The sequence below is a fragment of the Solea solea genome, chromosome 17 (genome assembly GCF_958295425.1).
Source record: "Solea solea chromosome 17, fSolSol10.1, whole genome shotgun sequence".
NCBI classification, from domain to species: Eukaryota; Metazoa; Chordata; class Actinopteri; order Pleuronectiformes; family Soleidae; genus Solea; species Solea solea.
Genome location: NC_081150.1, coordinates 2072456 through 2099861, shown reverse-complemented (window position 1 = coordinate 2099861; position 27406 = coordinate 2072456). Strand labels below are relative to the sequence as shown.

The window sequence follows — 27406 nt, the reverse complement described above, 5'->3', positions numbered from 1 at the left end:
GTCATTTTCAGCTGTCTTCCTGTGTACACTGCTCCGTATCACCCAGTGCAGCCAGGACTCCCTCTCTACGGACAAGAGTACAGTTTGAGTAAGTACTGTATACACGTGGAATATTCTGGACTAAGTGCACACAACGTCTTTAGTCTCATCTGAAGTAGGATGTGTCCACATTGTTGGATGTTGATATTGAGAATTACCTTTTAACATACAGTACTGTGCTAAAAATGTTTAACCACAAGTAGATTTGTTATAGCAACGTTAAAATGTCCATGTATCATTATTTCTTAGTCTCTGTATAAGAAATCAGCCAGAAAATACTGGAAATATGTAGGTAATTTCCCGAAAAATGGGCTATGGCAGGGGTGGGCAACATTTTTTTCCAGAGGGCCACACTGAAATAATAATAATTAAGCCTGTCTTTATCTTTTAAAAATAAAAAGGCTGTAAAACTTTCTTTTAGCTATGACATGTAACCACTGTCTGGCTGTGTTTCATAACTTAAATGCTATTAATGAGAAGGTGCAAAACTGAAATGTTTGGTTTTACCATGTCAGACTTTGTGTTAAGTATTTAGTGGGATCTTCGTTTACACTTGAACAACAGCCACGACTCTGGCTTTCTTAAACCTGGAGTGGAAATCTAATTATTGTCATTGGTAACTAAGTTGAAAATAACTGCTGTCAAAAGGTCTATTACACCAGGTTTATTCAAGACATGCTTGAGCATTACAAACACAAGTTTTACAACTTTAACTTGCTAATTATCTGAAACCAACTTTCAATCGCACAAATGCAAAAAGATTGCAGAATTTGTCACAGAATATTGAATCACAAATTTGCCTCCGTTAGCCACCAACAAAGGTAATGAAGAAGGTACATTAAAAAAAAACAACTAAATTTAGACCATGTCATTTCTTGGCTTCTGTACAAAAAGGTTTGCCTGCATTACCTTGCTTAAGAAGTAGTGAAATAACTTGATACTATGTGACCCAGTAAATGATTTGGCCGGTAAACTGTATTGCACAGCGGTGTTTTATGGTTGAGTTCCAGTGAAGAGCTAACGTTACGGAAATAATCCACTTCTCCGTGTGGATTTAGCCTTGTATGCCTTCGGTGCTGTAAATTGCTCTCGTTGAAGTCATCTGCTCCGTGTTTTCCGTGTTTCCAGTAATGAAAAAATACAGTCAGTCATTAGAGGGACTGTCATCGCAGATTAGACTCCAGGGATCAGATGGGACATGCCTCTTCCTCTGCAGGGCAGAGCTGTGTAATCAGCGTTGCTTTCACTGTCTCTCACATCCTGTGCACGCCTCAGGTTACCAGTTTGTACATATGACCTTGTCATGTTCCTGTGGTAATGAACTGTTACAAAGTGCTAATCCCTTTCACTGCTCTGACTGCATTTGTAGTATAAAAGGAACCACTCCTGTCTAGACCAGTGGTGTATACTTCAGGTCTTAAATTATAGGCTTGTCCAATTTTACTATATTAACAATGACAATTTGATTTAGAATTTCTTTTTTTGGGGGGGTGGTTGCAGAGCCACTGCAGGGAAGGATTATGCACTTAATCTACATCATTCAAAAATAATTTACCACATATTATTTACAGTACCTCTCTTCTACATTTATGTTCTTTTGTGAGCACTCCAACTGATAACTTTCATCCAATGTTAATATTTAGCCCCGCTGAGGCCATTCTATTAATTTAATTTATGTCTTTTCTTTATGTAATCTAAAAATTTGGTTTGCTCTGAATTTTATGTAAATTGATCTTGTCCGGCCCTCGACTTGGACACAGTTTTTAATTTCAACACCCTCTGAAATTGAGTTTGACCCCCCAGTTGCTGGCAAGATTCATACATTTGATTTGTTTAGCACTCATGACATCAGTGAGAACAATGACTGTCCATATTAAAAGGAGTTGTAAACATGTGGTGATGATTTGAAGGGGGGTAGGTTGGTGATATGTTTGGAGAGAAAGATACAGCTGTGGAGGAGGCTCTGTTGGTGGAGATGAATAAAAAAGCCTTACTTACTGTACATGCATTCCACTCCGCTTGTAGAGACTGAGAAACTAGATGACAGATCCACTGATGTATTATAATGATGATGAGATTTACGATGAGTAACTTGAGGTGTGGCGGTGTTTTTTACTTTTTAGTCACTGTCTTCCTTGTGGTTAGAAAACCGCAGAAGTGTGTCACACAGAAGAAATCATGTTTGCTGTGGTTAGGGCTGTGTTCTTGCGTTTTATGCCTCATCTGTAGCTGGAGGCATAATGTTTTCAAGTTCTTCACCCATCACAGTCCTATGAATATGTCAAAAAACATCCTGATGAAATAAATCCTCTCAAATTTGGCTTGAACTTGGCTTAGAGATACAATACCCTGCCTTAAACCGGAGATATTGCGCTTTACAGACAGACCTCGGGGCTCTTTTTAACTTATTTCCTTAAAACTCAAATTGCGCAACATAATGCATCTCACAGATCTTTTTTTGACACAGAAAACTTGACTCCATGGAAATTCTCTAGAGCCATGGTTCCCAATCTGGGGTCTAAGCCCCCCTTAGGGGTGGTGCCAGAGATCACATGGGGGGGGTGCAAAGCTTTGACTGCTCTGAGTTTGTGAGGTTAGTATAATTATATTTGTGCATCACAATCAGACACTCTACTAGATAATTATAACTCAGTATCACCTAAATCAAAACTATAATTTTTTTGGTCCACCTTTCAATTTATTAAACTATTCAACACCTGATCATGTTCCTGTTGTGTGAGAAACGTAAAGGTAACAAAGACTCACTGGGATCTAAAAAACAAAAAAAGCCAATACAATTGTATTATTTTTGAATAGTGTGCTTACATTCAACATAAACATGTCCAACACTCTCTAAATCCATAGAAATACATCACCTTTAATGACGCCATGCGCCTTACCTGTCTCTGCTATATGGTTAGACAATTCATAGAAATGAATTGTTGACGTATGAATTGTCGTATGAATTGTGCTTAATGAGTAGTTGTGATCCATTGGTGAGAAATACACACAGTAAAATGAAAAAACAAACAATGACACACTGATGACATACTACTACTATTACTTTCCCTCACTGGGGTTTTGACCCAGATGTTAAAGGATACTTGAGGATGAACTTCAGTGGTCAAAGGTCAAGCTCACACTGACCTCAGAAATGACTCAATTGCCATGAAACTTGGCACAGACATTGACTTGGACTCAAAGATGGACTGGCAACATTAAATTCCTTTTCAATGCTCTGTATTCTAATTGTTTTTCTAATTGTATTCTAATTGACTTCCTTCCCTGCACAGTGGCTACCAAATGTGTCCCCTCTGTTGTTGCTCTCATTGCAGATTATTTCTGTCCAGCCCCCAAGGATTGGACAATAGATGGGCTGGACAGTAGTGATGTGACTCCACTATCAATTCCCTTCCTGTTTGTCACCGTACTGTGAGCAGAGCACATGTGGACTTGTTTTTCCCTCCATCCATGCGTTTCCTGTTCTCTTCACTGCAGCTGAGAGGATGAAGGCGAGGACTCCTGGCACTTTGTGGCATTTGTAGCAGTAGAGGAACCGGCAACACTGGCAGCTTTTCCAGCTCCTGTTTGACACCCCTGTCTGTAGCAAAGCTCACCATGAGTTAGAGGGCGTCGGAGAGCTTCACCACAGCTGCCTTCCCCACCATCTGGAGACTGCAGCATCACTCGCCCCGCTTCATGAGCCAGCAGGATGCGGCTGAGGTCCTCGCACTCTCCGAGCGCCTCCTCGTAGCTTCTCATAAAGGACAGGCCGACAATGTGGTCCAGCTTATCAACAAGGGGGCAGAAGTAGCAGTTACCAAGGTGAGCGTGTGGTGATGTTATCTGTTTTATTTGTGATTAAACAACTCATGGTATCTCCAGAGGAGTTCTGAACCAAAAAACTTCTTCCCTGTTATTTCAGTTTAAAGCTAATTTTCCATTTGAATAACCCTATGGTACCGGGCTGGGTATCAAAATTTGTGGACACAGTCTTGATTTCACACATGAAGAGTCTGGGTTTGTTCCAACATATTCTGGGGGTATTGTTCCACTGTCTGGTAGTAAATTGGATTTAGTTGGTGTAGACTGAAGCTGCTACCAGTTCAACTCTTGTGCATTTTAGCATTAATTTAAAATTTAACAAACCAGTGTAGGGGTAGGTTTTGAGAAAAATAACTAGTTAGAGTACTTTTTCATGACCAAAAAATGACAACCCCTATGATGTACGTATCTGGTCAGTCTCACTGGCAACTGTGTCGTAAGACTCCTAAGACTCTTACTCACCTGCATGTCCTGCCAGCTTTTATGAGCTGCAGAGTAGAAGGATTGATTCAGTGAGTTGTCATGACCATAAAACAAGTTAGTGTTGGCTGTCCAACTGTATTCAGAGTACAATGTTTGTCTGTCAAGCGCTGTTTCTTCTTTACTTTGCGTCAAAGGTATTGTATTGATTATCTAATGTAAAGTTGGAGAGCCAACTGAGTTGCCAACAATGGTGGCATCTTCTCCACCACATAGTCTGCTACAAGCTCATTAATCTTTCTCAGAGTGACAGATTCTACTGAGTTAATAGTAAATTGATGTTGTGAAACTTAAGCGTCCTTCTCTGCTACCAGTGATGCAGAGATGTGCTTAGCTTGCAGCTGCTTCGTCAAGTTTGAAATAGAATTCTCACAGTCGACAGACTCCTGTTACCTGTGCACAACTTGCAATATACTGTGAAATTCTGGTGCTTTTCACAAAGAAGAGTGGCCATCCATCCATTCTGCTGTGGCGTTCACTGACCTGCAAGCATGCATGTGCAGTGATCAGACTGTGATTATCCTTGTACACACATCCGTTTTCTTTCTGGCCATGGATGTGGTCTAGATAAAACAGCAGGGACGGCTAGTCTTCATTTCTTGGTTTTATATAACTGTCCACTGGTTGATGTTCAGAGACGACATTCTTTTGGTTTATTAAATGTATTAACTTTCAGGACAGGGTTTGGTGTATGGAGGGTGTAGAAAAACACATGACACTTAGAGTCACTGTCGAGATCAGGTTGGCCTCCACAGTCCTTTCTATGATTAGATTTAGGTAGCAGAAGCACTTGAGGTGGTTTGTGGTTTTGATTAAATACAGTAAATATAAATATGTCACTATTATCTACAGTCTTTCTCTAACCTGAACAAAGGGCTGTTAGAATATAAATGTGACCATAAAAGGTTAAATACTTTTGTAGTCACTATGAGAAGATCGGACACTTAAGCTGTTTTTCTTTTATATACTTCAATTTACTGGTTGTTGTGAGTAATATGTCAGATGAGTCACAGGGATGTAAATCCAGTAATTTTTATTTCTTTTCGCAAATCTCTTAAAGCAGTGAAATACAAAGCTGAGCTGCTGCTCACCCTAAACTATGTGTGACAGTGGTAAAATGCAAAATGATCTCCTAATTACACTGATAAACAAAAACTACAGGAATAATACGTTTGTCGTGGAAATTAGATTAGTGTTCGTTCCTTTGTCTGTTTGCAAAAAATGGACCCAGTGATCATCATTTTAAGTGTTGAGATACTAGCGCCTGTTAAATGTTATTATTAAAAGAAATAAATAAATCTCCACCATTACTCACTGCAGACCTTTTCATGACCTTTTCCATGGTTTTACAGAACTTTTGCAATCAAGATTTTGGAGAACAGCGAAGAAGGCCTTGGAGTCTGTGATGAGTTTTTGGAAGGAATTTATTTTTAATTTATTTGGCAAAGGAGAACAGAGGCGGCATCAATGTACCTCCAAATCTGAAGGTCCTCAAACATGTCACATATAATCATCTGTTTAATGACCTTTAACACATTTCATTAGAATCAGGAAGGAACAAAGTCTCTCTGGAATACCCTTCTCTCAGCTGGATATTTATCAATGTTTTGAGTTGCACCAGGCTCTGTTTGACTTCTAACCGCCAAGGAATGAACACAATAGCTTTCTCTTGGAGCCAACCTTGGAACTAGCTCAGTCTGTACAATAACATGTTCCCGTAACTACTGGACTTTCAACTAGCAACGACTCTACATTTATAATAAGTAATATTTATTAATATTTAGACTGACTTAGGGTTCATTTCACAGATAGGCAGTTGGATGCCTGCTGTAGTAACAGTCAGATTGGCTAGTTAGCTCCTTATAAAATATTAATAATTTGCACATTAGTCTTTTATATAAGCAAAGTACACCATGCTCCTGTTGTGACTGTGAACACTGGTTTATTATTATTATCATAAACAAGTGCAGGAAGTAGTATGACACCCTAAATCATGACTTGAGGCTCTGTTTTTGGAGTTTTTTAAATTCATTGTGTCGGCTTCATCAATAATGGAATGCAACCACCTGTGTTAACAGGTGGTTGAATAGGGGAACAAAAGCTAATCCCTGTCTTTAACCCCTCTCCCATGATCCCACCCCTCAGAGTTATTGTTGGCTTGTCAAAAACATAGCAAAGGTAACACAGTTTGAGTAAACAAAGCACTTTATTATAGCTATCTAAATAATATAAACTACAAAGTTGGTAAAAACTCTTTTCTTGGTGGTTGCAAATGTAAAACTCTTACACTGGTCGTAGAGTCAACTTGCCTGCACTTTTACAGGTGATATTTGTTCAGTACAATACACAACCAGATTACAATCCACAACATTACAAAGTTTAGAGTTGCAGTATTACGAGATCGACTGTGATGTGAACATCCTGTGTCTGTCGGATGAAAGACAACAGTCCCATCCTGAAGAAACTCAGGATCAAACTTGTACATCGTCTCCTCATCGAGTTTATCATTTAGTACGATCATACCTGTGAGATCATTTCCTTCTGTGGGTGGCCTTCATAAATCTGCTTCTGTTGGCATGACTGGTTTATTCTTGTTTCCTGGATGAGTTTAAGTTTTGTCTTGTTTTAAAAAGTACTCTACATCAGATATTTGAAATGCAGTGACTGCTGAGTTCTAGTTCTGTCCTTCACACTGGGATGTTTTTGTTGCGTGTCATGTGCTTTGCATTTTCTGTCCCAGCACAGCAAATCAGTTGTTCCAAGGGTACGTCAACACATCATGGCATCATATTGTAAGAGCTACAACAAAATGATGTGTCGTGCTGCTCGCTGGCATGATTGTGTTTCAGCCATCTGTATTCTGGCAACATGCCATTATGAAAGCTTAATCCAGGATAAAGGGGGTAGAGTTCATATGAAACATTCTTATGCTCAGGAAAAGGAATGCAGGATGGATTTTTTGTTGAAGGCTAATATGATGAATGAGGCTGAGGTAGAAAAACATAAACCAGATAGAGGAAGGCAAAAAGGACGTCTGAAATGAAAAATATGGGAGTAAAAAAAAAAGAGAGAGTGAGAAAGATGTTTGAGCTGTCGGTGCTTTTTCAGCCCTGGGTTTAGAGTTGGGATTAGAGGTTGGCTGCATATTGAATGTATTCAGTTGCACATATTGTCGGGCTGCAGCTCATGTTATTTTGTAATTCTTAGCATTTATACTGCATATACATTATATGTGTGACTTACTGTAACTCTCAATCTGGGTTATTGGTACTGTGTATTATATGTACTCACATAGAGTTTCCTCCAAGACATTTCAGTTAAAAGTCAACTAAACTGTGTTTTTTTCTCTCTCTCACCCCTAGTTGTGACATTCAATGGCCCTTAAGTGGTTTTTTCTAAAGACCACTAAAAGCTGCTTTACATCATGGTTTCCCAGTCATTCACAGATTCATACAATGGATCTATGTGCAGTGCATATTTGCTATCAAACATCTTTCTTACCCATTCATTTTCTGCATAGAGTTATGTGGGGGTCAAATGTCTTGCCCAAGGACACATCGGCATATAAATGAGCCTTCCACTTGAAAGACAACTGACTCTGACCCACCATCGCCCAGAAAATTACCGAAATAGAGCCACAACAAATAGATGCTTTTAATATTTTGTGAGAGCAGCTTTGGCTGTGATTAGGATATGTGACTTTTTTTGTATTATATGTCAGAACAGACTATTAAGACCCATTAAAGCGACTGCTCCTAAAAAAAAACCAGACACACAGTGTCACAAACAGACCCTTAGTCAGTCTGGAGACAACACAGACCCCCTGATCGAGGCCTGCCGTGTTCACCTGAGCTCACTCTGTGGCTTCCCTCCAAGTCAGGCCCAGCGTAACTCAATCCGACGGGCTGCGTGAATGCAGAGCCGAGCTGAGCCACTCCCAAATAAAGCACACACCTCCCAAACACTGAGATAATACCTAGTCGGGTGTGATGTGGTTTGTGTTGTTTTGTGGGAAACGAGCTTGATCTGTAATTAAACTGTATTTAGTCAATATAATTACAGATTAAAGGGCACTGCCTGGAACCTTTTTGGTTCAAGTTTTGAATGCTTATCTAAATGCTGACTTCCTCTCCGATACGGATAAGCAGAGCTGATTATGTTGGATGTAATGTTTGGAATGTCAGGACGTGTCAGGAGTTTGAAAGACATTTCCTGCTGTTGGTGTAACTCGTGCCATCTCCCCGCGACTGTGAAACACACAGCATTGTTTTGTTTTCTGATTGCAGTGTCAGTTGTAGTGTTTCAGGTAGGCTGCTGCCTCCAGTCGCACGCAGAGGAAGTGTCCTGGATTATTAAGGATGTATAATGTTGCACACAGTGAACGATGAATCGTCATTCTGATGGATTGATTATAAAGTTGTGATGAGGGGTCTACCACAACTATGACACATGAACTTTTTCAAAGCCTCCTAGTGGCTCATCCACTACTGAAAGGCATGCATGCATTTGGCAGATAGAAAGGATTAAGGCTGTGCAGATACTTTCATTATTGAGCAATAATGTAATAATTATTTTCGCTTTTCATCACATAATCATGTTTATCAGTTAATGTCATTTTTTTTCTTGCACATGTTCAGTTTACAAATAACGTGCTTTTGTGCCAGATTCATTTTCTAATTTTTCAGCTCTATAATACTAGTTCTTATTCTGCAAAACTTCTCATCTGCACTCACTCAAAAATCACTTACACGATCAAATTGTTTGCAAATGTCTTTGCAATTTTATAACAAGCAATCTCTTTTTTTGTAATATCGTTCTCTATAATTTATGCTTTTTTTATTTTAGAGATTAGATTACAAATTAAACTGTTAAATCCATGCATATAATTAGTATCCATTGTTTCTTTTCCATCAATTCAATGATACTGATTTCCTCTGTAATGGGGTAGAGACAAGGATTTCTACCATAGGTGAGTCAAAAGTACTTAAAGGTTTGGTGAACAGATCCTTTAAACCTTCTCTAAGTGACCTCATGGCTTCACCCCCCCTCACAGATCCTTATATTGGCAGGATGCACTGTTCATCCACTGCTCAGCAAACATGAACATCTGTGCACATTGTGCACTCTTCCGTTAAACCACGGATTAAGGATTTGTTTGCTTCGAGTTGACTCATTACTGATCCCTCTCTGTCTTCAGTCATGCCACCACTATAGTTCCTTACACTGCAGTGATATCTGACTCACTGGACTGTGACGTGGTGTGTGGGAAAGCTGTGGTGGATTCTCTGGAGGGAGATTGTGTGCGCTCGTGTTGGGTGAACTGTGTTGTTTTGTCTGTCGGGTTGAGTGGTTTCTGTGTTTCTGTGTTCACAGTATGGCAGAAGCCCACTGCACTTGGCTGCCTATAAGGGCCACATTGAGGTTGTGCGTATCCTGCTTAAAGCTGGGTGCGACCTGGACATCCAAGACGACGTGAGTAGATTCGCCGGCGGTCTGTCTGCTGCGTCGGCCATATTCCCACTTTCCATCCACCTCCAAATCACACTCCAGTCCTGATCGGTGGTTACAAGCAGCTGCTTCTCTTTTTGCTTTTAGCACTCTTGAGTTAGAATAATATATTTTTTTAGACTTTATATTCTTCCTTTTTTTTTTTTAAACACAAATACAACTGTAGTATAATGACCTCTAGTGGCCTTGAGTGGGACTCTTTGGACTTCCCACTGGTGGGATGCAAATCCCCCTTCCTATCAGAAAGCAATAACCCAGATCTCGGGCACAACCAAATTCACTCTGTGTGGTCAATGAGCTTCACGACAGGCTGCAGTACATCCTCCAGGACTGGAGAGAGCAGGAGGTGCAGACTGAGGCAGGAGGAGGAGGAGGAGGAGGAGCAGGAGGGGAGAAGACAGTGGAGGAGGGCTGGGAGAGTGAAGGAGGTTAGCCAAACCTGCTCCTACTGAGCCAGTGGAAATATGTTACCCCATCCTTCCTTCCAAACAAATGCCACTTACTCAATGTTGTTGCTGCTGCTGCTGCTGCTGCTATGCTTAGTTCCTATCCTAGCCTGGAATGATCCTCCCCTCCTCCTGTCTCTCCTGTTTTTCCTCATTGCTCTTCCAGGGCTTCCGTGTCAAACTAGTCTGTCTCGGTCCCATTCACCACTAATCTGCTCTGTGTGCTGGAATTCCATTTATGACTGAATATAAATGTGAACTAAACTTTTTTTTCTGAGGCTGTACACCCACTGATTTTACTCATGTGTATGGACCAAAGTGGACTCTTGCTGTGTTCTTATTAAAAGTTACAAAAGACTTGTAAAACTGTAAAGAAATAGTTTGATTTGGGGGATTTGGTACTAACGATTAGTGTTAAAAAACAGATAATGCAATTCCCGATTCATAACACCAGAAGAGCATTGGTTGCCACAATGATAGAAAACCATCTGTAGCTCTAATGTATAATATTTCATACTCTTATTTTCTTTTTATTCATGTTATCTTGAAATTGCCACAGAGATGCTATTGGTTAATTATTTTTAATACCTTTAGACCAGCCCCACTGTTGGTACCTGAACATTCAGTGATAAAGATAAAATTAATTAGATAAAACTAATGGTAATATCAATGTAGTCTAGACAAAGACCTACCAGCACTTTTAAAGTTAAATTTAAAGGCATTTGTGTCTTTTTTTTTGTTTGTTTTCAATTGTTACAGAAACTAGAAAAATGACAGTTTGTGATTTTAAGCTGAATGGACAAACAACAATTCATCCATTCACTTAGCATTAATGTGCTGTCTGACTGCACAAAGACTGGCAAAGGTTTCTGTTTTGACCACTTGTGATGGTACAAGCTAATCTCATTTTACATATCGTATTTGTTAACAATTGTTCTTTAGAACTGGAAATAGTTTCACATAAGAAGCAGGAATAAAACCAGATCCCCTCATACTGGAACTATGTCATTTTCCAAAAAATCTAAAAAGAACTTTTTAAAAAATGTATTAAGTTTTGAATAAAATGTATGAATGCTTGAGGCATGAACTGATCCAGCAAGAGCACTGCAATAAACAGTATGCAAAAATATGGCGTTTGAGCTTTTTCTGTGGATTGCTCTCTTATCCTGTTGCCGAATGCATTTTTAATCAGTGCTGCACGTGTTTCTCTGTCTGCCTGTAGGGAGAGCAGACGGCATTACACCGGGCTGCTGTGGTGGGTAACGGTGATGTCATCAGCGCTCTCATCCAGGAAGGATGTGCACTGGACAGACAGGATAAGGTGCGACTTTAAAGACAGAAAGACGCACAAACACGCAGGAGCTAATGACACTTCTGCTGCAGGCAGAGGAACAAAGCCAGTATAAGCCATCTGATGATCATAGAGGAACCAGTCTGTCTGTAGTCTGCTGAATCTCCTTCCCCCATGAAAAGAAGTGAATTAAAAGAGAGAAGGCTTGTTCATAAACTTAACTTTTTAGTAAACATTCATAGGTTTGTCTACGGTTATCTGTTATCAAAGGTTATTACATGCTTGAATAAAGTACAGTATATTCACTGAACACTATACTAACACTGGGACTAGTCCACAGGAATTGTGCATTACTTATTTAGACTACTTTTTTTTTTACAGTAGAGAGAGGAGTTTATATTCCCAAAGCAAACATCCTCCAACACAGTACAGTTATATTTATTTTATTAAATCCTGGTAGAAGCACAGTGAAGTGAATGCTGAATAAAAAGAAAAAATAACAATGTCAAATAGTTGGGCATAATGTAATTGGTTTAGAAAAACAGCAACTATCATCAGTTAAGCTGTTGTTTATGTGACCTTTTTTTTTTTTTGTCTCTTCTTGGCTCATCAGGATGGAAACACGGCTCTGCATGAAGTGTCCTGGCACGGCTTCAGCCAGTCTGTCAAACTGCTGGTGAAAGCCGGAGCCAACGTTCATGCCAAAAACAAGGTGATTGTACAGTGGAGTCTCCACATCTGTGTTTACTACCGAGACATTTCGCTGACTTTTAAACTGTTCTACTTTTAACCCTAGCCCTTAACGCCACAACACAAAATCAATGCACCATGCACCACTCATTTCATTTAACTGTGAACCTTATCAGGATATGTTTATTCTAGTTTTTTTATTACATAACAAATGATGTCAATAATCAGGAGATTATTAGCCTTCAAGTAGCTCAGTTCTCTTTTTTTAAGGGTTTTTAGTCATAAATAATTGTTGTTTATGTGGCTCATACCATGAATAAAGTAGCAGCATTGTGACTCCCTCCTCCTCCTCCTCCTCCTCCTCCTCCTCCTCCTCCTCTCACAGGCAGGAAACACATCTCTCCACCTTGCATGTCAGAATGGTCATGCTCAGAGTTCCAAGGTTCTGCTGCTGGGAGGCTCCAGGCCTGACAGCAAGAACCACGTAAGTTCCTCCTCTGCCTGGACTTACATTTAAACATTTAAACATCGCTGTATGGTAGCGTGGTGCCAGTGTTAAAAATGAAGAGCACAATTCCCATAATCTCTGCTCTGTGTGGGCAGAGAATGAAGTTCATTGTTTATTTACCATTTTACCTCAGTTATAATGGGTCTGTGTCAGGATAGTCCACTGTGAATTACAATGCAGTGAAGCTGATTCTGGATAACTATCAACAAGTAAAGTTGCCTGAGGGAAAGAGGGAAAAGATATGTTGTTGTACAAGTCTGGAAATGCTTTTATTAGCAGACACTGCAACTGATCCAACTGATACGTCACAGTTTCTCCTGCCTGCTCATGCCTTCACATATGAACACATGAACACCAACTAAAAGCAGCTTCACTGACATCAACTACAATGTTTTCTGCATCTCTGAATCATCACTCTCTCAGGAAAACAAGTTTATCATAAAATAAATAAAGACAATTATTAGTTGTGTTTATTACAGTAAAAATGCTTTTATTGATGGGTGTGAAGAGGATTTCAACTAGTTAGATAAAAGGTGATCTGAAAACAAATGTGTTAAACCATTTATTGTAAATGATTTGAAATTGTGAGTAAGGTGTTATTGCAAGTAAAAATCCATCCCTCTAATATTTGACATTATTATAACTTCAGAAACGCTGACTAATTTTGATTTCAGTTGGGGGAAACCTGTCTCCATGTGGCCGCCCGCTACAACCACATAGCTATCATCCGCATCCTGCTGGGAGTCTTTTGCTCTGTGTCTGATAAGAACCTGGTGAGTTACTCACTCTCTCATCTCCAGCTTCATTATAGAACATCTTCATATTGTTATCACACAGTATATGAACAAGTTTGGCTTTTAAAAGTAGGTGGTGCTTTTTTTTTAACCTATTTAAAAAAAACTAAACAACAAAATAATTAGACTAGTTTTCTTGTTTTTTTGGATGTGATATATCTTTAAAAAAAAATCATATACTTTGTGAACAGACCCCAGAGCTTTTGGTTAATGTCTTAGAATGATGTGATTGTATAAACACCAGATGTTTTATTTTAAAGTTCTGAATAGATAAAAAAAAAAAACAATGCTCAAATTTTCATGATGGCATCATCCTCTTGCTATGTGTTTATGTTTGTGTGCACGCAGGCTGGAGACACGCCGCTTCACGTGGCTGCTGCTCTGAATCATAAGAAAACAGTACGCCTGCTGCTGGAGGCAGGGGGAGACAGCCGCATCTGCAACAATGTGAGTGCCCACGGCTTCTTTCTACATCATTTATGCTCAAACAAAGTGTTAGTGCACTCACTCTGCCTTTCCTTAATCTATGAAGCAACACACATTTCTATTGTGCTAAAGCTCTCTGCTTCAAGGTCTCTGAAAGTAGCACTCACAGTTCCTGCTTATTTGAAAATGCCTTGAAGTGAAATCATGATCACATTCTTAACATGAAACACAAAACTTAAAGGAAACTAACGTCAACAATGCTGGTTTTAAATGTGATAATCATTTGAAAATAAGATTTGGATAACTAAACACAGAGTTTCCATCCACCTGTTTTTGTACACATTTTCAGTTTGCAGATCTCTTGAAACATTGCGATTAAAACACCTGTTAGAGCGTGTGCTACCGAGACAGTGGCCTTCTGCAGAAGCTCAGCTCTGATTCCAGCCTGTAGCCCCTTGCTGTGTGTCTAATCCCCTTTTCTCTCCCTTTGTTGCTTAATCTGTGCCCCGCAATTAAAGATGCACTTATCTTAAAAGAAATCTCTGCTCTCTAAACACTTGAAGAAGACTAATATGATTGCACTGATGCATCAGTACTACGTAAGCAAACGTCCTCTGAATACAAACCGCACCGAGATAACATTTAATAATGAAGGAATTTTATCTTAGGAATCGAGGCTCTCTCTCGTGTAAATCCTTTCCAAATGTCTGCTGTTGTTTTAGAATTCAGAGTGTTTACTCTCAGTTGGGATTTGTCTGTTTTCACAGGCAGGTGAAACAGCTTTGGACACGGCTCGAGAACACAACAACCCAGATGTGGCTCTGCTTCTCACCAAAGCTCCACAGGTAGAACAACCACCTCAAATTATTGTTACACGACATGTGTGATAGTTATTAATGGTTTATTACCTCAGTAGATTTTAAAGATAACAGGATCAGGTTTGAACACAATGCTTGGAATATAATCTGGAAAATGACAAAATTCTTCATTGCATTTACCATGAATATGCAGCTGCATTTCATAGATTTCACCACCTCAGTTTCTGGTACTATACTATGACACTGTACATTAGATACAGTGCTATGATACTCTTACTGTGACACAGCACCATATTATGCTCTATAACACTAAAAAGAAATAATCTCTTTTCTATTTTAGATGTAGTAAGTTTTTATTTTCCTCCATCAATCATGCGACCGTCTACATATTCTGACTATCTGTCATAGCAGACTTGCACATCTCCAGTTTTAAGAACAGTTAAGAAAAGAAAATACAGGGTTTAGAGACACGTGTGAAACTAAGGTCCTGCCTCGTGTCTCATTTCATCCCCTCATTTTCCAGTGTCCATGGTGACATAATAACAATGAAGACAGCACTGTCTCTATGACAACGTGACACAATGCTAAATTCCCCAAGGGCGCAGTCCAGTGTCTTCCAGTAAACCACCACAGTGAGCCACAAGTTACAATAGCAGGACCCACTGTACCAGGAAGGACGGTTGCTCACCTAAATGGAATGTTATTGGTGCGATCAAATAACACCTGTTTCCAGCCGAGCTAACGTGTCCACTGTGGAAAATACACAGCGATAAAAGCATCAAATCATCAGAGTCATCAAATCCAGATAGAAATCACTTTCAATGCAGCAAAATGTGAAGAATGAACCTGCCTGACCTCCTCTTCATGTGTTATGATTGTGGTCATTGTATGTGTGTTCAGGTGCAGAGCTTTGCGCGTGGCAGGAGTGTGAGGAAGAGGAGAGACAAGCTGAAGGCAGAAGGCAGAGCTCAGTCGGTGCCTAGAGACGAGATGCTGCCCTGTAAGGTAAAAACTGGACCATGTAGAACATATTTATATCCATAACTGAACTTGAAGCTGCTGTGTGAACTCCATAGTTTAAATTTAATGTTAATATTTAAAAGCTACATTTTTAAGAAATACATATTTTTTTGGCGACCCCTAAAGGGAGAAGCCAAAAGAAGAAACAGATGCTAGTGGAATAGAATAAAAATAAAGTAACTGCTATATTTCATTAGCCGTATATCACACAACATCACATGTTTTTAAATAAAAATACTAATAATTAGTTACCATTTGGAGATGGTTAACTGTTTCCATAAAAAAATGAAATCAATGATGATAATATTTCCAGCACAACTGTTTAGAAATTAAAACAATATAACATCTACTAGATCTCATTGTCAGCGTTACACATTTTTGGAAAGTCTTAAAAATCAGGTTCATTTCTTTCCCATTTTGAAAGTGGCATTTGTGAGTGCCCAAACATTTCCAGGAAATTGCCCTGCCAAGCCTTTCCGTTCTCCTGTTTCCTGCAGGACAGTGCTTCTGCTGCGGACGACAGCCAGAGCAGTGACCGAGCTGCGTGCAAACACACCAACGTGACTGAATCGCACACCAAGAGGGCGAAGAACAGGAAGCCGAAGGAAAAGGTACGTCCCATCATTCAAGGTTTGTGAAGCTCAGTCGTGACGGTGCTCAGAAGATGGGGACAGCAGACAGTGAGCCCCCCCCCACGCTCTGATGTAAGAGTTTGTGTAATTACTAATCTTAACCTCTGTTGTCATTTCAGCCGGTTTTGTCTGACCCGCTGCGCCGCAGAGAGACGAGACACAGCGAAGCCTTTCTCAGGAGGAAGGCACAGCTGCGAGCGGTGTCTCCGAACGCAACCACTCCTCCACACAACTTCAAAGCCTATCAGCTTTACACACTGTACCGTGGCAAGGATGGCAAGATCATGCAGGTACTGTACAGCACACATGCCCTTCAGTCACAAACAGTTTCATCTGTCAGCGCTGCAGTATTAAATCCTTTCCGCAGTGATTTGTCGTGGTTTCCATTTCCTCTGACACGAGAGGGTGATCTAGATAAAACCTGCCGTAACTGTCGTCATTACTTTATACAGCGATATATTGTGTTTTAGTGCTCTGTTAGATAAATAAACTTTTATGGATAAAGACACCTGCAGAAAATCTACAGTCACTGTAGATTTACTACACAACATTAAAGGAAATGTACGGTACAGTTCCTTCAATAAAATGTTGGCACTGTATTCGCCCGTCACCCAGACCCACTCATATTTAACAGTCCAACAAGGAAAACACTGTGAAATTAATTCAGCAGTAACCCTTTGAGTTCACACTGCATTTTTCTGCCTCAGGCTCCTCTGAACGGCTGCCGCTGTGAACCTCTCATCAGCAAACTGGAGAACCAGCTGGAGGCCACTAAGGAGGAGATGAAGACTGAGATCCACACTGTGCAAGACCTGATGAACAGCAAGATGGGCCAGCTCGACCGCAAGAACAAGCACCAGGTAGCATGCACTCATCAACACACCACAGTTTATCAAGAGGAGGGGAGTTGTTTGGTGTGGATCACACTCAGATTACAGCCTGTAATCTCTGGTTGTTTGCTTTTATATGGGAAAAGTTAAAGTTACATCCAGAAGGAAGCAAATATGAACACATACGGATACACACACGTCACAAACCAGCACCTATAAGTATGATAACATTTCACTTCTTCTTTATTAACTCTTGTTGAACTGGAACCACTGATAACTGTTCACTTAATCCAACAACCGTGTTGTATTTTGAGTTGTTGTTGTGGAGGAGAAGGCTAACATCCACCATGGAGAGCTTTAATAGCCTGTGTGTTGCGTTCGCTGACCTGTCATTTATAGTTACCACAGCTTTTCATTTTTTTCTTATACAGCTGTTTTTAATCCAGCTATTTAAATTTTTTTACTCTATTTTACTCTCTGTTTCACTAAAAGAACTTGAGCTTTTGGTCCGTTCTGCTGGGCTCGGCTCAGGTGTCCGTGCTCTAATCACTGTCTTCTGCTGGAACTCTACATCCTTATTCTTGTGTGTTCACGTAAAACAGAGACAAACATCCGTACACAAACTTTTTCTTTCAGTGTAAGAAGTCAAAACTCTTCACACCCTCACTGTTCCGTGTAGGTTACATTTCCTCTGCTTCACGTCATTTACAGAATAGCAGTGATGCATATAGGAGTGAAAGTATTTTATTAGCCGTTTAATGCTAAGGAGTGACTCGTATCTGTGCTGTTATGTACGACACGCAGACGTGTCTCAACCCATCAGGAGCTGGCATTCACTCAGAGGTGTTCTGGGAATGTTTGATGGTAGTAACATCATTAAAAGAAATAGTTTTGACTCTAATTTTGATCAAATCCACAGCAACACAGAGATAATGTCCTTTTCTCTTGACGCAGGCTTGGAAAACTGTTACACGGCATTAAAATATAAAAAGTTGAGTTGTAGGTTTTCAGAGCTGATTAAAAATCCCTGAACTATCAATTTCTATGTACACTTAAATAGTGTTTACATCTGTAAACGTTTGTCATGAGGCGGTTAAAAGCAAAACTGTGAAAGTGCATTTTTATCCTCTTTACAAACACACTTTAATTCGTATACATTAAAGCTAGAGCTGCAACAATTAAAACCAATATATAACCAAAAAACACTGTAAATCTATTGTGATGGCTTTATCGTTCACTTTAATCGGACGTTGTTAAAGGAAAACGTTATTTAGAAAATTCATAGATTATTGTCTTGTTTTAAAGATACTTTGACTCATTTGCGTGTGATAGTAAATACTGGCAAAGTATTATAAAGTTAATAATTCAGCATTTAACATTGTGTCTAAAGTGGCCCCTGCTAAACAAAAGTCACTTTAATGTGATTTAACCTGATTTATTGTCAGTTTACACCGCAATCAGTTTTGTGAGAGAGAATAAACAAAACAAAAGTATAAACCTACAGGTATAAACAACATTTATGGCAGTAATGAAATACAAATCCTTTACCAACAGTCAGTAAGTTAAATAATACAGACACTAAGTGTTCTGTGAGTCACATGGAGAAACAAAAGCCTTCTCATTATGTCCCTTTGTTACTGAACACAACCAATACAGCTCAGGTTAGAGGCTATTTATCATAAGATGAAAAATATCATGTTTCACAATGCAGATGTGCTGCTCATTTATGACCACGTCCTGTTCTCTGCTCTTCAGGGTCTGTATAAACAGAATTACATTCTACAACCTGCTGAATTTCGAGTGTAAGCATGACTGAGTGAGTGCCTGCACAGGCTGACAGAAGCATCTTACTGTATTTTGTGTTGGTATCTACAACAGCCAAAAACTGCCCGTGTGAGATGTTTGTCTTATAAGCATTTCAAAGTAAAAGCACTTCAGTGTTTGTGTTCCCTGAATCCTTTTAGTTTTTTTCATCAAAGTTTTAAACAAATACACGTTTCCAACTGCAGAATCCTGCCATTTAGGCATTAAGGCATTATTAGATATGATATTATTTATGGCACCATGTGCAGAACATAGCAGCACTCTGTTGCTCACTGTGTGAACCACACGGCCGTCAGATGAGAGCACAAACAGCTGCATACATAAATACTACTGTATGTCATCTGTTAATGCACCGACTCTACAATGTGTTAATTAGTAAGACTTTTAATAAAAGTAGGCGACACGTAGCAGTACGTGGTTATCTGTCTCTGATAAATGTTTCACTGCCCTCAGATCCGTGCTCTTGATAAGATAACAGTGGAGAGAGTGTCGGCCGAGAGGAGCGAGTGTCTGCAGAGGATGGAGCAGCTGACTGTGCAGGAGCGACTGGAGGCAGAGAAGAGACAGGTATGTTCACAGCAGGGTCGCCTGAGAAAATGTGAGGCGAGAAAAAACACCTGTCACCTGCAGCATGACGTTATTATACTGTATGATGCTGTTACTACAGGTTTGTTACAGGGTTCTTGAACATTAGGTAGATATTAGGCAAAATTCAACTATAATCTGTTAATGTAAAACTAGTTTGTGCTCAATGACATTCAGCCAGGAAAGTTGTTCACTGATCGCTGTGTTCCATTTAACTTTAAAAGAACAAAGTCTGACTGTCTTTGTTTACGTGCCTAAATTGCCTTCAGTTAAATGACTTTATTTACTAACTTTAAAGCTTTGTTTATTTCTTTGAGCCGTGAGTTTGGTATAACAACATAGAAAGTGGGATCAAGTGGGATTATATTGCTATCCTTCTAAAAGGAGAATTCACCTGCTAACTCAGCATATTTCAGCATAACACTGAGAAAAGAAAAGTTGATACTGCAGCTTCCATACTGACTGCAAACATGTCACAAGGACACAATGTCACTCACTGTTTACTAGTTAGTTTCAAAAAGTAGCTCAATTCATTCATCATTTACAACCGGACAAACTGAGAACACAATATTTCACATCGTTCATAGAAAATTTAAGCAGATATTACACAATTACCCAGGTGAGTTAAAGGTGCACTATGCAACATTTACAATGGAAAAGAATGAAATCAGGAAGGCTAATTGTATTTCAAATAAAATGTTCCAAGTAAACTAAATATAGAATACATGAAACAGATCTGAAGAAAAAAAACCTTTTTTTTAGTTTTAGTGACTTTGCAGCGGATATTAGGATTTTGAGTACAAAAAAATAAGTCAACTTATGTAAATAAGTAATAATTGTAGATTATTTAAATACATTCAATCAAAAAAAAGTACATTTAATGTCACTTATTTAAAAAGAAATGGCAAAAGTGATTTTTGTATATGTCCTGAGTAGAGTGACATCATTCTGGAGCCTCCATTTTCTTCATATAATGATCCTGGGTTCAAATGTTGATCGTGTTCAATAGGTCAGCTCATGAGAACACTCATATTCATAACATATTATGTTTTGTCAAAGCTCAGAGTTCACGACCTCACGTGACTTTCCACATTATAATAACAAGTGTTACTGTAGCAGCAGGAAGTAACTCTAGTTTTACTTTCAAAATAAACCTGTCTCCTCCTGTACTTGTTAATATGTTAATACTTTTATTTTTTTAATGTCACATTTAAGATTCCTTGACTATTCTAATGAATTCAAGTCCAATACTCATCCTCCTTTTTTGGTCTCGATCAAAATATGATTATTTAGTGACGTTACTCTGGTGCTGAGTTTACCTAAGTTTATAATTGTGGTGACATTGTGTGAGCTGCAGTAACATGGTCCTTTGTGTGTGTGTGTGTGTGTGTGTGTGTGTGTGTCCTTTAAGCAGGTATCTCTGATGAGTGACTTGAAGAGCTGGTGTCTGTCCAAACTGCAGAACATGGAGTTCCGCTTCACAGGAGACTCGGGCAGGAGTAAGACGCAGCTGCTGCAGCGCTCCTCCTCGCTGGCTGAAGATCTGACTGAAGCTGACGGAGCTGATGGAAGCGGCCTCACCGCTCTGTCTGCAGGGGATGAGGGCGCCTCACACAGCCCTGAGATCCACACCAGTCCTACACTCCTGGACTCTGATCATGGTGATGTCAGCGTGCCTGAGAGTGGATCCGCCAACCATTACTTTGTCGTTCATATGGAGAGCTCACCAGGTACAACAATCCTCAGAAAATCACTGTTGAAATCATAATTCATTTAAACATACATACATCTGGATTCACTGTTTTTAGTAAAATACAATTTAAAATATGTTTTTTTAAAAAGTGATAGTTGTGTGCGGGACTGACACTTACAGTCATCAGCTCTCTGAGCTGTGCACGCCCCCTGCTGGCCACCTGCACATAGAACCACCTGAGTAGTTTGGTGGAAATCAATATCTTAAACTATAGTAACACTGTTGAGCTGAGTGAACTTGTACTAGATAGTTAAAAGGTAGTTAAGCTGCTTCATGTTGTTTTAACGTGACTCTATTTGTAATCAAATTAAGAAGAAGTTTCTTCTTTTGTGGATTTTATGTCTCTGCTGTGGTTATAAACATTGGACTAATGAGAAATAAAATCCTTTCTTTAACTGGTTAGCATTTCTTTGTTTAGATGATGGTTCATCTTATTCTGTTTTAAAACACTGATAGCACAAATATTTGGTCTTTAAAGTGATTTCCTCTGCAGTGGCTCATGAATTCATTCACACACACAAATGTAAGAGCACTTGTTCCTCGTTATGATCATGTGTGAGGAAGACTGTGGCTGCCAGAGACACTCAACTCCATTCAGTCGGAGTAAATGCTAATTAGCGGGATAGCATGAATAATAATGAACACTGTCATTTACCAGATGGCGATAAAGCACAGAAGGCAGAAGCCACCTCTCCTGCAGTGAAGAAGAAGCAGCTGTCATCTGTCCAGGTGGTGCGGCCAAAAGAGCGCTCAGCGATATGTGCCGACACCCAGAGGAAGAACCAGGACCTGCACGACGCGAGCGTGCCCGAGTGCGGCGCGAGTGGGGGCAGAGGTCACCGAGCCAGCAGCCTGTCCCCTGCCACAGAGCGCCGCTGCAGCAGCAGGACAGACGCTGGAGTCCGAGACAAGGAGCGAGGCCGTGACCGAGGGAAGCACCATAAAAAACATTCCCAGGGCAGGACTCACTCCAGAGGAGCGAGAGGAGCCCGGACCCTGGAGGTGTGCGCGGAGCAGCCCGGCGACGCCTCGTTCGCTCAGGAGCGCGACAACATGCACGCCCTGGAGGTGACGCAGTACTTCTTTGAGGCGGTGTCCACGCAGATGGAGCGCTGGTACGAGAGGAAGGTGCAGGAGGCTCGATGGCAGGCCGGTCAGAGAGCGGAGGCCGAGAGGGCTGCTCTGGTGGAGCGCATCACTTATCTGGAGGACGAGCTGCGCATGCTGAGGACCGACCGACACGAGTGCTGACAGAAACCACACGGGATTACGTTTTTATCTTAATCCAACAGACGCCATGTGTCATGTTTTCTTCCTGGACGACCAGAGCTACTGAATTCTAGCTTCTTTTTTTATACATTTGACTTAAAGCCTAAACCCTGACGGACGTCATGGTCGATGTGTACATACAGAACTATAGAAATAGAGGCAGCTCTTGTGCACTGTGCTGTAAATAACCCAGTAACTGTAAAGCTAGACATTGAACTGATGCATCAACACTGTGTCCACAAACATAACTGCTCAGACACGGTGTCTTCACATGGGACACGGTGTCACACAGTGGTCGTCTGCATGGAGGGAATCACAGAATAATAAGCTTCTATTACATGAAACCACCCACTGATTATTAGACTTAGCTGACACTGTACACATTCTTTCTTTTTTTATTGTGTCCTTACTTTATTCAGCTGCATGATGGGATTTGTATGGAGGCTGGAGAATAACAATAGAATACTAACTATAGACGTTTGCAGTGTTTGAATACAGTTATTTTTCAACATGAAGCCTGGAAAAAAAGCTCAGCTGTTCGTCACTAAAGACCCCTTTAGTATATGTCAACTTCTGTTTCCATTTAGTGGAAAAAACCATAAGTTACAGCACATGTGAGAGGACACTGTGTGACTGACGGCTCGTTCTGTCCATCTGTGACTTTACAGTTTCAAAAACAAACATGGTGCTGATCCATTCACAAATCTGGAGGCTTCAAAACGGCAACCCTGAAAAATATACAGTCTATAACAACTCAGAGGTGTGTAAAGTCACTTTTACATAAGTTAATATTGTTTGTTTTCCTGACATCTTATGAGGCTGAATGTTGCATATTGCACCTTTTTAATTGGGATAATGTAATGACCTGTCCTCTGGAGGTTTCTACCTCTTTTGTCTTTGTTTTAATCTCTGAAATATTATCATAAATGTACAAAAAACAAGTCATCAAATGCAAAAAGGGACAACACTGCAAATGTGCATTATTATTATTCAGTTGTCATGGCAACTCCAGACTCTATACATTCAACTTTAAAACCTGTGAACTACTCTGAAGTCTCCATCCTCGTGCTTCCATCTTAGTTTGTGTCATAGATAGTCGCTGCATATTAACGCTAGTGTCTTAGTTAAAAGTGAGAGAAGAACAAAGTGTTTACAATCCACAAAAATAAGCAGTAAAATGTGACGCAACACCTGCGTGAGTCTGTCTGACTGCAGTTCACAACAAGTTCTCATCATAAACAGCTCGCTACCTATAACCCCGCTTTCCCAGAATGCACCCTGCCTTACCCATCATGTTTACCCGTAAAGCACAATGGTGACACTGAAGCTGAATTCACTCAGAACATGTTGAAACATGAAGAACGCTCACTGTTGTGTCGCAGTATTACTGTCTGCTGTACATGTGATGTCGTGACTCTTGGTTAGTTTTTATATGAACCATGCACTGTTGTATGATGAAGCCAGAAAACATATTTTGTATTAAAGAAATTGTTCTTAATCTGCCTGCACTTTCATTATTGTCCATTTAATACATATTAAATATAGTTCAGAGCACAGACTGATTAGTCTCTCAAATGTAGGGCGATACTTTCAGGGTCATACTGTCCATCCATGGCAGTGAGGAGGGGTTTCCCTGTTTCCATGGTTACCCCAACATTTGATGAGTCTCTCCTCAGTAAAATCCACAGCAGCAAATTCCAGCCCCTGTGATCTGCTAACTTTTGGCCAAGGCCAGAGATTTCTGCAGCTCCACCAGGTGGTTGTTGGCCTGTGTGACCATCATTCGAATGGCGTCCTGGAGGAAGAGTTAGAGGGAAAACGGCAGCAGTGAGAAGAGCAGAAACTAAAGTATACTTACATAGGAAACAAAGTTTTTCTGGAGGTTTTCAGTCACCTTTACTTGAGCTGATGTTTAAATTATACATTTTAACAACATTGAGATAAGTTAGATGTGTATTTTAGCATGAAAACCATCTCCATCATTCATTTCTTACATTTTTCCATAACTGTGTTGAATTTGGGTGACGTGGCTCACTGGTACAGTGAGTTGAACAGGGAAAAGTTTCAAAGTTTGAATCCCAGAACGAGAGAAACAGTGCTGCACATAGATGTGCTGTATGAATGTGTGTGAATGGCCAAAGCAACTTTGAGTGGTCATCAAGGGGTTAAAAGTGCTGTATGAATTCTGGATGGATTGGAATTGGAATTAGTTATATTTTGGACACACAATAATGAATGATAATGAATGTGTCGTCTGCATTTAACCCATCTTTTGTGTGTGTGTGTGTGTGTGTGTGTACCTGGTCAGTGGCCATTTTGTTCCTCTTGAACTCCTCTCTTGCCCAGTCTCTGAGGTACTTCCTGTCCGCCTCGTCCGGCACCTGCCTGATGCTCCGCAGCATGTTCCTGTAAATCCCCAACACCTTCTGTCTCTGTAAAAACTGACAACAACTCAAACACGTCACATTCAACGTAACAACGGTTACATTTACTTTACAACAGACACCGAGTGGTTAGGGTTAGGATGACGTTGACATTCAGAGCAGGTGAGTTTGACATACAACAACTCCAGACACCAGGAGTCACTTGTTTTCAGTCATGGACGAACATAATCATCATATTCTAACACAGGCACAAAGTGGGGGATAAATCGAGCACTCCCCCTACTTAAATATGTGTTTGTTTGTGTGTTTTGTGATAGAATTAAAATGTATTTAACACAACAGATATTACCAAACGCAGGTCGAACCTTTTGTACTTGTGTTCTCCAAGTCTCAATTGTACTTCAAACACGAACAGAGATTAAATATTCGAACACAGCTACTAAATGTCGCATTTACTTCACTGCAGTTGAGTTTATTTAGTTGAACAATTTCGCTTAATTACCTGTTTAAAGGAGAGGGCTGCGTAGGGGAGCTTGGACGCCGCCATCGTTTTTAACACGGCAAGGACACAGGCGGATGTTGTGATGACGTAAACCTACAGGTTAATATTGGTGCGTATCGCCCTCTGGCGGAGCGGAGGACAACTGCATCCCGCACGGACATTAATGAGAACTACAACATTACGCGGCGAAATTTTAAGCGTGCTTGCTGTTCTTGCTGCCGATGTCGTCGGGCGCAGGACTTGTGCTGGTAAAGGAGTAACATTTAGGTGGATAGAACCTTTAAAACTTGAAGTATTTAGACAAAGTCGTATTTTGGTGGAATCACCCTTTAAAAGAGACTGAGTCTTAAACTTTGAGGATCCAAACTGGGCTGTGTTGTGTTGATTTCGTCGATGGTCTCCCATTCATGTGTATGTAGACATTATTCACAGTTTTTTGCAATTTTTGTCACCATGGTTGCTCGAAATGCTTAGAAAAGTAATAGCCCACCATTCTCGATCAAACCGCATGTTTTGACATAGAATGTGTGGGGGTTTTCTCAAAACTGTGATTATGACATTCATGTCAAATTTTGGACAACTTACTAAACTATGAAATTTTTGTCACATTTTGGACGACATACTAAACTATGACATTTTTGTCGTACAGAATTTGCCAAAACGTCATAGTTTAGTATGTTGTCCAAAATCAGTAAAAAAAAAGTCATAGTATAGTATGCCGTCCAACTTTTGTCAAAAAAGTCATAGTAAAGTATGTCGCCCAAAATCTGTCAAAAAAGTCATAGTACAGTATGTCGTCCAAATTTTGACAAAAAAGTCATAGTATAGTATGTCGTCCAAAATCTTTCAAAAAGTCATAGTATAGAATGTCGTCCAAAATCGTTCAAAAAGTCATAGTATAGTATGTCGTCCAAATTTTGACAAAAACGTCATAGTATAGCATGTCGTCCAAATTTTGACAAAAACGTCATAGTATAGCATGTAGTCCAAATTTTGACAAAAAAGTCATAGTATACCATGTCGTCCAAATTTTGACAAAAACGTCATAGTATAGCATGTCGTCCAAAATTGGTCAAAAAAGTCATAGTATAGCATGTCGTCCAAAATCGGTCAAAAACGTCATAGTATAGCATGTCGTCCAAATTTTGACAAAATAGTCATAGTAAAGCATGTCGTCAAAATTTTGACAAAAAAGTCATAGTATAGCATGTCGTCCAAATTTTGACAAAATAGTCATAGTATAGCATGTCGTCCAAATTTTGACAAAAACGTCATAGTATAGCATGTCGTCCAAATTTTGACAAAAAAGTCATAGTATAGCATGTCGTCCAAATTTTGACAAAATAGTCATAGTATAGCATGTCGTCCAAATTTTGACAGAAACGTCATAGTATAGCATGTCGTCCAAATTTTGACAAAACGTCATAGTATAGCATGTCGTCCAAATTTTGACAAAAAAGTCATAGTATAGCATGTCGTCCAAATTTTGACAAAAACGTCATAGTATAGCATGTCGGCCAAAATCGGTCAAAAAAGTCATAGTATATAGTATGTCTTCCAAAATCGGTCGAAAAAGTCATAGTATAGCATGTCGTCCAAACTTTGACAAAAACGTCATAGTATAGCATGTCGTCCAAATTTTGACAAAATAGTCATAGTATAGCATGTCGTCAAAATTTTGACAAAAAAGTCATAGTATAGCATGTCGTCCAAATTTTGACAAAATAGTCATAATATAGCATGTCGTCAAAATTTTGACAAAAAAGTCATAGTATAGCATGT

At 39.8% G+C, this 27406-nt stretch overlaps 2 protein-coding genes across 5 annotated transcripts; one reads left to right on the top strand and one right to left on the bottom strand.

The window, feature by feature from the left end:
* On the top strand, positions 1-23116 carry ankrd6b (ankyrin repeat domain 6b). 4 transcript variants are annotated; one of them, XM_058614146.1, is made up of 16 exons: positions 1-88; positions 3538-3864; positions 9718-9816; positions 11521-11619; positions 12203-12301; positions 12665-12763; positions 13462-13560; positions 13930-14028; positions 14775-14852; positions 15726-15830; positions 16343-16456; positions 16597-16767; positions 17185-17337; positions 19585-19698; positions 21131-21446; positions 22128-23116. In XM_058614146.1, exons 2-16 carry the CDS (start codon positions 3739-3741, stop codon positions 22718-22720), a joined length of 2364 nt encoding a protein of 787 aa, XP_058470129.1. In that variant the 5' UTR covers positions 1-88; positions 3538-3738; the 3' UTR covers positions 22721-23116. The 4 variants fall into 4 exon arrangements, with proteins under 4 accessions (XP_058470129.1, XP_058470128.1, XP_058470127.1 ...); XM_058614145.1 differs by having other exon boundaries at positions 21128-21446; XM_058614144.1 differs by lacking the exons at positions 1-88; positions 3538-3864 and having other exon boundaries at positions 9724-10280.
* A 1128-nt stretch (positions 23117-24244) lies between these two features.
* On the bottom strand, positions 24245-25695 carry lyrm2 (LYR motif containing 2). The gene is made up of 3 exons (XM_058614147.1): positions 25625-25695; positions 25039-25179; positions 24245-24533 (listed from the first exon to the last, which is right to left on the bottom strand). Exons 1-3 carry the CDS (start codon positions 25667-25669, stop codon positions 24453-24455), a joined length of 267 nt encoding a protein of 88 aa, XP_058470130.1. The 5' UTR covers positions 25670-25695; the 3' UTR covers positions 24245-24452.
* Between the last annotated feature and the right edge of the window lie 1711 nt (positions 25696-27406).